The following is a 10,370-nucleotide window of genomic DNA, read 5'->3' on the forward strand; positions in this document are numbered from 1 at the left end:
TGCCTCGCGGCAGCGGCGGCATTGTCCGGAGCGGTAGCCTTTCATAACACGCATCTGTGTGCGTGATGTGCGGAGGGCGCGTGTTGTGTGTGTGTGTGTGCGCGCTGGCGCAGTGCTACGCAATCTGTTTTCTCCAGAGGAGCTGGGGTAGAGGGGGCTGGGGTGGGTGGGGGTGGGGGGAGGGGCGCGCAGGCGGATGTGACTCACCCAGCACAGCAAGGGGAGCGCTGACATGGCCCCTGGTCACTCGCCAAAACCCCGCTGTCTACCTTTAGGCGTGAGCAGCCGTGGCGGCTCCGGAGGGCGGCTCTGCAATGGCCGGCACTGTTGTGCCTTTCCCAGCAGCCACAATGCAGCAGCTCCGGTGCCCCACCCCCTTCCACTCGCCATGGAAGCACTCTCTGTATTCATGTGGAGAGGGAGAGAGAGAGAGTGCGTGCACCCCCCCTCCGCCCGCCGCTGTTTTTTATGAATGGAGGGAGAACAGCTGGGAGGGGCGAAGCCCTCACCAGATCATGATGTCAACAGACTGAATGAAACACACCCCTGCAGACGCAGGAGAAAGCCGCTTTACTGTAACGACTCAGAGGAGAACCCCCCCCCCCCCCAACAGCATCCCCAAACCTGCCACCCCCGTCCCCACCCCCTCGTTCCTATTCCCTCTCCCTCTCCGCTCGCCATACCTACCTGCCCTCCCCACCCTGCTCAAACCATCAGGCTGAGGAAATTACCACAGGGCTGCTGACGAAAGAGCCCCCCCCCTCCCCAATTCCCACCACTACAAGAGTGGCATGAATAATCCATAGGAAGGAGGGTTGGAGCAGCAGTGGAGACGTGCATGCTGACACACACGGAACTGGCACCCACGCCTGCATGGAGGGAGAGCTGAGCGGCCGCTGAGCGAGCGTACCCGGACCGCAGCTGGACCGAGGGGGGTCCGTGAAACGACACCGCAACAGCCCCCACAACCACCACCGCGACCCCCCCCCCCTCCCCCCGCATCCTCGGAGCTCGGTGCCGCGAAGCTTGTCTTCTCCTCCTCCTGACGGCAGCATGTTCTGCTTCTGCTTCCAGAGCTCCCTGCTCAAGCTGCAGGCGCTAGAGGTGGACGTCTGCTCTTCCATGGGACCCTCGCCGGCAGGGGAGGACGGCGGGCAGACGCCGGGCGCCAAGGAGCCCAGCCTGCCCCCGACTCACAGCGGGGAGGAGAGCAGCCCTGCAGGTAGGAAGCCGGACCTGCCTCCCCCTCTCCTTCTCCTCCTCCTCCCCTCCTCCTTCCCTCTCCCTCCGGCGACTCGCCGCTCGTGCGGCACGCACTCCATCAGAGCAGCATGTGCGTCGCGCATCTCAGATCGGTAAGGACGGACATCACTGCATTATCGTTCATTTCCAAAGGATGCGTTGCGTCAAAGACAAATTGCCTGTTTTTTTTTTTTTTGTGTGCGTACTCGTGGGTCTTCAGCTGAGAGCGTAAGAGTTATTTATAATAATGTGTTTCTGTGGCAGTCAATCTGTTCGGATGCTGTAGATTTTTATCCGCGGCTGAGAGCCCAGCCCCAGCGCCTGCCCCACTTCCCCGTTGTAATTGGAACGAAACGCAGCGCTGCATGATCCTGATATGGGTTAGGGGGCTGCCAGCGTCCGGGCTCGCGTCTCGGCGGAGGTGATATTATTTTGGCAGCGCGTGGCTGTGTTGCTTCTCCCATCCGCCTACTGTTTACAGCGCACGCGGGGCGCACAGCTGAGAGCTGGTTCATGCCCGCCTTCTATTAATAATCATGCATGTTTAGAGCGGGGCTCTCTGGTTGCCAGTGCCACCCCACAGCCTGGCTACGTGTCCTGTCACTGAAACCATGTGCTTCGTCAGCCCAGAATCAGCAGTTCGCTATCTGTGCCAGTGTTCCACGGTCCCACCCCTCCCTGAAACTCCTCCATTCTGATGATGCACGGTGGGGAATATCGGCTTTGATCCATCCCAAAGCTCTCGCACCCTCAATCCTCACACTGCCGCCGCCGCCCCCCCCAAAAGGCGCGTGCCGTCTCCCGAGTCGTGATCCATGCGCAGGCGTGACGTACTTATGTAAACAATGAGAGGAGGAGGACGGAGAGAAGGGGGCTGCCTCCGACCCCGCTGGAGGTGTGGATCTGTGTGAGGGAGATGTGTCAGAGAGTGAGAAGCCACCTTTGTTCATATTTGGTCCACGTTTGTTCCTAATCGGGGGCGTGCTATTTCAGGAGGTGTCAGAGACAGAGCTGTTCCCAGAATCGAGCTTGCAGTTGCTGTCGGTGGCTCTACTACGAATACCATGCTATTGTTACTACTAGAGGTACACCTTCCATCCGGGCTGGTCTTACTCGCTCCCCCTGTAAATTCTCACTCGAGCATGACTGCCTTTTTATAGCTCCTGTCTACTTCCTCAGGGGGGAAGCTGATTTGTGTTTGTGAAGCGGGCAGGAATTCTGTGTTCTCTGGAGATGCAGCAAATGCTTTCATTTTTTAAGCATGTTTGGGCTGACCTCTCCGCTAAAGGTCAGAAAGCACTTAGCAGGAGTCGCTTGCCGATAGCTGGCTCTGATAAGAGCACTCCAAGCAGAAAGGACCTTGCGACTGTCAGCGGACCATTACTGAGGGCAGCTGGATTGACGGCCTTGTATTGATACACCAAATATATGGAGAGCGTTCATTAATCCACTTAACGCATGCCCGTTTCCAAAATACCATACATCATGTGACACCTGACCCTCTGTAGAGTTGAGCATTTATCCCGTTTATCAGGGCGACTTGTTTACCCGCACGCATTTAATCAGCTGCCTGTTGAGAGTGTGGGTGTTGGGTCAAACGAAATGCCATCCTCTGCTTCCCGGCAACACATCACGTAATTGTTTTACGAGGAGGACGAACCCCATTTGATCTTTGGTCTCCTTTCTTAAGGGGGAGTCCTGTGTCTGTCTGTCTGTCTGACTCAGCTCTGTTGTGCCCCACTCCTGACCCCCCCTCCCCTCCCCTCAGTCGACAACCGGCCCATCCTGCGAGCCCCGCCCCTGGAGGTAGAGGCCTGCGAGGGCCAGCAGAGCCCGGGGCCCAGCCGGCTCCTGCACCACATCACGGACGGCGACAGCCCCCTGCCGTCCCCGCGCTGCCCCAGCTTCAGCCAGAGCCAGCGCTTCAACAGCGACACCGAGGCTGCGCCGTCGCCGCCCTGCTCCCAGCAGTTCATCATGTAAGGGCTTGCCCCCCCCGGCCCCTTCCCAATAAGTCCACATGGCGCAGGACATTACATTGCATTCAGTTAGCAGACGCTCTTATCCAGAGCAACTTCCAGCACAAAAGAACAGAAGTGCATCCATTCAAGTTAAAAGAGCAACAGTGTCAGATCAGGCTAAAAACACTCCCAGACCAGTGAGTGTGAGCATAACACTATTCACGCCCTACCACAAGTTAACTTGCGCAACCTGACTAGGCAACGGAAGCCAAGTATACTACCACACATCAGTCTTTAGATTACACAATCCTAAACACATTACGGTACTACACGTAAAATGAACAGCAAGTAATACAAGTATCAGGTGTTACAGGCGCATTCACAGTGTTATGAAGAGAAAGGGAAGGAGAGAGACCAGTCGATAGTTCTGGACAGCAGAACACTCTCCCCTGCAATGCTCCTCACCTCACAGGCGGGTGTGCTGCAGTGTCACCCCCTAACTCCTCCACAGAGCAGCGCCGTGCCTTGGTTCAGCCCAAAACTGTTAATCTACGTGCAGCAGGTCAGTTTGACTGCAGCTCCGGAGTTACCTCCCCAGGCCGCATGGGGTTCCTGTCTCTGGAAGTCTTTATCTGCAGCTGGAGTCCTTAGGGAAAAATTTGGGCTGATGCAGAAATTGTTTTTCTCCAATCACAGCACACAGAAACACACAGAAACTCCTCCGTAAGCAAGTGGAGATAGAATAGGGAATGTTTAGACTGTGTCCCATGGAGCAAGTCAGCACCAGCAAGCAACTAACCCGAAGTTTAATACACACTGATTGCTCACAGTGATGACAAACATCCATGGATGGTACATCTGTGAATGTCAAAACTCAGTCCTCCTTTGAAGTAGCAATTAGAGCTCTTGCTCTTTGGATGGTGTGCTTGTGTGTGTGTGGCTTGTGAGCTGGAGTCTGTGAGTGTCTCGGTGAGTAAGCCCTTTGACGTGAATGTATGCGCATGTGTCCATTGGTGTGCACGAGTATGTGTGGGTAAATAGCTGATGTAACCTACCATTGTTTTCCGTAGGGCTCGTGGCATTGAGAGGACTGAACCTCCAGAGGGCGCCAAAGACACACTGTCCATCACCCTGCTCCCCAAACATATCCAGACCCTGAAAAGGAAAATCAGAAAATTTGAAGAGAAATTTGAACAGGAGAGAAATTACAGGGTATGTATGAAGGTATTTTTTCTTGAAAGTTGCAGATATCATACTACAGCAGCATATTTTACAGAGAACAAGAATTCATATAAAGTGCTTATTTTTTGTGTATGTGCTGCTTGGTGTATGTTTTCACATATTTGTAAAATAGACTGTCGTTAATGGACAATCTATTACTCTCTGAGAGAGAAACTGTAAAACTTGGGGGAGGGTGGATTTCCTCTTAATTTCGTCAGTATGACGTCACTTGTTTTCCCCACACAAATCTGGGTTAAACTGGCACAGGCCAGCTCAACCCAGCTATTAGCTAGAAATATAGGCTTATTCATCTTTCCCTTAAAAACAGCAAACTCAGTGATAACTGCTATGATTCAGAGAAAACTTCTTTCCAAAAACAAGGTACAACTTGCAGAATTTGGTGCCATCTAAAGGTTATTTTTGGCACTGCAGTGTTCCTTCTACCGATGGATTTCAGTGTGCTTTGTTAATTCCCTCAGCCCTCGCACAACGACAAAACTGCCAATCCAGAGATGTTCAAACTAATGAACGAACTGGCCAAGTCGCGCAAGCAGCTCAAAGGTAGGAGCTGATCTTGGAGTTCTTGTCATCTAGTGGGAAGTAAAGGAGCAATTATTGACGGACAGACGAAAACGGATCTTTGCTCGTAATTCTGATACAGACAATTTTGTCTGTCATTTCCCAACTGATTAGATAATAAAAATTAATAAAAATATGTATCCATAAAAACGTAAATCTGCCAAAACCATTAGCATATTAAAAATGCTCATATCAAAGCTGATACAAAGCAGTACTTTGGGGGTGCATATATATATAGATTGTCTACGCCAAATGCTTGTACATTATGTTTTTTTGAAAATTGGTTTTTGAACTTTTCCACGCGACCTTTTACCCTCCAGACTTGAAGCTGAAACAGTCTGTTGAAGAGCACCGGGAGGAGAGGAAAGCAGCACCCACCGAAATCTGCAAGTTCAACAATGACCCGCAGGGGGCGACAGAGCAGCAGCATAAACCGCCCTTGGAGGAGACCGTCGACGCCCTGCTGAAGAGACTAGGGGAAAAGCGACAAGCCCTCGGTCTTCCAGACAACATGAAGGTAAAGGTCTCACAGCTGCCGTGCGTCTCAGTTTCATCGCGTGTCTAGCCATGTAAACAGGATTGAATCTGAATTTACAGGAGACAATAACCTGTTTACTTAAACTTGCCTTCTGTCTCTGCTCACTTTTCATTCAGGAAATGACACAAAAACAAATGATCCTGGAGAAAATCACTCTGCAGAAGTGTCTGCTGTACTTTGAGAGCCTGCACGGCCGCCCTGTAAGAGCTTTATAATGTATAACATATCACAAGGCCATAATAAGTGCATCTAAAGTCAAGTATTCCTTTATGCTAACAGTGTATCTTCGTTCACAGGGTACAAAGCAGGAGAAGAACCTGGTGAAGCCTCTGTATGACAGATACCAGATGATCAAACAGTTGTTGTGTGCCACGCCCTCCATCACCACCATAGTGAGTGTGTCGCTCGCGTCGTCTCTGTCACCTCCACCTCCGAACCTCACACAGCTCCCAGGTCTGTTTCCAGCCAATAGGATGTCAGCTAAAAGGAATTACTGCTACACATGGATGATCTATGGTCGTGTTTTGCATTTTTAACTATTAACGAGCATGCCAGTTTAAATAAAGATTGCCCCATGGCAGCTTATGCTTAATTGATTGCATCAGTGACTGCATTACTTTGCTTGTGTGCCTTGCGCTTCAAACCCACTTCAGTTATGGTGAAAGAAAGTTGAACAGTAATGGTTGTACAGTAAGTGACAATAAGACATTGAAATTCTGTGATAAAATCAAGACTTTTCAATGCATCCCGATCTCTTTGTTATAATGGAAATGATTAAGTGCAAAGCGCACAAAGTTATTGTAATGCTGCTGCATTAGATACAACAAAGCCAGCCAGCAACACTTTCAGCGCTGTTTTCAGTTTAAAGACAATTTCTCTGCCTCCTCCCTCCTGTTTCTTGCTCACAGGATGTCACTGCTCTTGCATCATGGTGCATTGGACATCATGTGGTCGTGTCCACCTCAGGGTTGCTTTGATTACTTTCCCTATGGAGCAGCTCTTTAATGTTTCATTTCCGCTTGATGAAGTTCTGTGAAATCACATCACCTAATAAAGCAGGAGATATGGCTGGGTAACACTAAACCCATTTCTTTGGCGAGCTGCATGAACAGACACGCATCTCTGACAGTAGGCTCAAACCGAGAGGTGACTCAGCGTTGTCTTGCACGCAGGAGGAAGAGGAGGACTCAGATGAAGACTGCGTGCAGCTCCACCCCACGCCGGCCTGCAGGGAGACGCGCCCCGCGTCCGCGGACGAGTCCCTCTGTCCCCAGGAGGAGGACAGCGACACGGCCTTCGTGTCCCCGCTGGATGAAGTGAAAGCAGTCAGGCAGCCGGCCTTCACCATGTCCAACCTGCACGAGGCTTCCAGGTAGGGATGGCACCCTCCCTCTCACTGGGTTGAAGATCAGAGGTCAGGGGTCACCAGTTCCTGGTTCCTGGATGACTGCAGCTCAGCATATTTAGGCCCCATCCCAGCCTTTAATCACTTAATTCCACCACTGTTATTATAGAGCACAGTGACTCTAACAAAGTATCAGTCTCAGCGGTTGTAGGATATAGCAGTTAAACCCTTTTCACTGTCGCCCTTCAGAAGTAGCATTAGAGACTTCTAGAATTAGATTTGGCATTCCGGCAAGGTAAAAAGTGGTTGGAGTTTTGTTTGTCTGGTCAACTAATAATTATTAATGATCACAGGTACTTGAAGGACGTGCTTAGGATAAATGGGCATAACACAACCCACAAAGAGTCTGATTATAATGCTGTTGTTTTATATATCACATGAATTATGTCAGAACAAGCAAAATGTACAAGCTGTGTGCTTTTCAAATGAGGAACCCTTAAATTTTTGCTGGATCTATTGATTGAGGCTATTTACACCACAGTCATGAATGCTATATGCTTCACATTAATCTCATTGCTGCAATTACATCACGCCCCCTCTGAAAAAGCCAAATGAATCTGCCAAGTGATGATAGAGCTGTTTTCCATGAGTGATTAAGTACCGGCGTTGAATCAGTCTTCAGTTCTGAGTGGCACGTGTGAAATATGCCCGCCATTATATTTAAAACAGATCAAGACTCAGGAGTCTTTTATTGGCTGTATGAGCAATAGAGATTTATAACAAAGCAATTGCACTGACGTAACTGATAATGCCTGGATAGAGGACACCTGAACTGAAACCGAGCACATCTAGCAAATCCCGATGATTTGAAGTGGAAAATCCCTCTTCGATAATCTAATTTCCCAACGTTTGCCAAAAGAGCTGCCTGCTTGTGAACCCGTTGGACGCGAAAGTCTCACCGGCGTGTCTGTGCGGCACGGTTCACTCCGTAGGCCTGAGCTGCTGGAGTGCCTCCGCGAGACCAGGGGGGAGAAGAGGCGAAGGCGCAAGGCCCTGCGAGAGTTCGAGGAGCAGTTCTTCAAACAGATGGGGAGGTAAGGAAACATTTCAGACCTTTTTTTTTTTAATTGGAATTTTTTTTTTGTTTTAATGAACGGTTATGTTTTCAACATCGCCTGAAAAAAAAAGAAAGAAAGAAAAAAAAACATCCACAAAAGAAGTCAGCTTGGTCAGCGAAATGATACAACAGTGTATAATGCACAACCACCGGGTACTACACAAAGTAACAGACCAGGAGGGAGAGACAGCCCATCTGTACACATTTATATCTGTAAATGCATTGATTTAAAATAAAATACATTTTCAGTTACTTTGATATCCACCGATGTACAAAACTAGTTTAATAAGGCAACACAGGGGTTACAGCAGTGCGCACTGTAAGGTACTTCCTGCTTAAATGTGTCTTACATGTTTCTTCCTTTCCTCTACACAAGGACTGCACAAAAAGACGACCGCATTCCGATGGCTGAGGAGTACCACGAGTACAAGAATCTAAAAGCTAAGCTCAGACTACTGGAGGTCCTTCTCAGTAAACAGGACTCATCCAAGGCTGTCTGAGAGAAGAGTGCTTTCCATTTGTACACACTGGATGCTAATTTTAGAATGGACTGCGCAGACACTGAACTAAAATGGTGTTTTGTACTGGACATGGTCGTGCCAAACTTATACTGCGATGCACTTTAATAGCCAACTTCTTGGTTGACAGAATTACAAGATGGCAAGATACCCAGTTGTTACTGAACAATTTCAAATGCCCCATGACCTTTGTGACACAATTGTAACATACTGCACTATGGAGGCTAATGTAGCAATTGTTGTTAAGTGCTGCTTTGTTTGGGAAGTTCAGAGAAAGAGCTAACTTTTTGTTAGAAAAACAAAATGTATTCACCTCTATGCTAAAATATGGCACTTTATTTTTACTGCAGACTTTATTTTAACGAATACCAAAATTACATACAGCTTTCTGGAATCTGATGGTATTTTTGGAATCCCAAAGTAATAATGACTCAGAATGAATAATCTTGAAAAAAAACAATATGCAAACAATTGGATTGGCTACTCATTTGTGGGAAATTTGCCTCTCCTTTAGTGCTATTATATGAATTCATTAGTTCTGCTGAGACCAATGAAGTCTTATTCCAGAGAAAAGATACTTTCTGAAAAATGAGTTGTATTTGTAATGAATGCTAAATTTGAAGGATTACTCAAAACTATATCCTTAATATGAAATCAGTTAGAACAGAAAGAAACATTTGTTACATGAAAGGGGTAAGCTATGTCTTTTAAAAACATTCTCTATGCTGATTCAGAAGAGGCCATTGTAATCTACACCATATGGTTTTGTAGACCTTGACATTGCCATCTGAACGTTTTTACAGTTTTTTTTTTTAAATCTGGAATGTAACTGTAATATGGTTATGATTTTGTGATTTTTTTTTTCCAAAGCAGCGTTTTCTTAGATGTAATACTTTGTACTGTGAAAATGTGACAAATACTGAAGGTTACACAGGAGCTGTGCTCATACAGTGCTTTCTGTTAAGTGCAATTCTGCTGAGAAACCTGTCATTCAAAAATCCTGCAATCAGAATTCTCCTGATGGAAATCTGTCTATGATTTATAACCACAAAGAACTGTTTAAAATCCCCGATAAGTGTCTCTCTGCATGCTAATGAACTGTTAAACTGTTAAAATCGTTGTGCTACAATCAGATGTGGTGGAGAAATGTGTTTGCTATGGCCTGGATCCAACTCTTTAAAGTCATACACATCCTCCGTGTGTTGTTGTCTTAAAGAGAGCTTGTGTATGTTAACTTCGTGCACGTAATTTGCTCGAAAGTTTTTTCTTGTTCTTTTTTTTAACCCCCCAAATCGACTCATTGCTATGGTCTGAATTCTTGACATTGTGCACTTCTGATTTGTTCATTTTCTATACAACGGTAAAAATAAATATTTTTCTATCACATTTATTATGTTTAAACACAGTATATGGTTTTTTTTGTTATCTAGAATAAATAACATGTAACACTGCAGAACAACAATGTGGAGGTGCTGACATTTCTAGGTTTTCAATATTAAATTCATGCTGCAGGTACAACCTATCATGCTTTTATGAATTATCCAGTAATTTGATTTCATTACAAGATAACATTAATATGCATTTATAATGCCTTTTTTAGAAGCTGTTACCAATGCTTTTCTACAGCAATTTGATCAGTTTTGTTACCTTTGGCAAAATATTACATTGCAGCTCTAAGATCGGAGGAATGTCTGTTACAAGCAACACAGGAGGCAGGGTAAAGAAGCGTTGTTATTGTACGTCTTGGCAGGGACTTCACAGTTACCTCCCAAAAAAGATAAAAAAAAAACAGGAACACAACAAATCTACCCAGGATAGATTTGAGAAAACGGCTGGAGAGAGAGAGAGA

The 10,370-nt window shown here is 47.1% G+C and overlaps 1 protein-coding gene across 1 annotated transcript; it reads left to right on the forward strand.

Annotated features, from left to right (window-relative positions):
* Window positions 1-1,053: 1,053 nt before the first annotated feature.
* On the forward strand, window positions 1,054-10,316 carry fam13c (family with sequence similarity 13 member C). The gene is made up of 10 exons (XM_036541104.1): window positions 1,054-1,222; window positions 3,011-3,221; window positions 4,274-4,415; window positions 4,904-4,985; window positions 5,324-5,520; window positions 5,658-5,741; window positions 5,838-5,933; window positions 6,714-6,913; window positions 7,879-7,980; window positions 8,380-10,316. The coding sequence occupies exons 1-10, from the start codon at window positions 1,054-1,056 to the stop codon at window positions 8,501-8,503; spliced, it is 1,407 nt and encodes a 468-aa protein (XP_036396997.1). The 3' UTR covers window positions 8,504-10,316.
* Window positions 10,317-10,370: the final 54 nt, after the last annotated feature.

This window comes from Megalops cyprinoides, chromosome 1 (genome assembly GCF_013368585.1).
Source record: "Megalops cyprinoides isolate fMegCyp1 chromosome 1, fMegCyp1.pri, whole genome shotgun sequence".
In the NCBI taxonomy this organism is placed as follows: domain Eukaryota; kingdom Metazoa; phylum Chordata; class Actinopteri; order Elopiformes; family Megalopidae; genus Megalops; species Megalops cyprinoides.

Excerpts from the sequence above, each read along its gene's own strand:
- fam13c (XM_036541104.1), top strand. The coding sequence starts at position 1,054 with ATGTTCTGCTTCTGCTTCCAGAGCTCCCTGCTCAAGCTGCAGGCGCTA. Across the intron at positions 4,986-5,323 it reads GTCGCGCAAGCAGCTCAAAG|ACTTGAAGCTGAAACAGTCT; the intron begins GTAGGAGCTGAT and ends TTTACCCTCCAG. Across the intron at positions 5,934-6,713 it reads CGCCCTCCATCACCACCATA|GAGGAAGAGGAGGACTCAGA; the intron begins GTGAGTGTGTCG and ends TCTTGCACGCAG.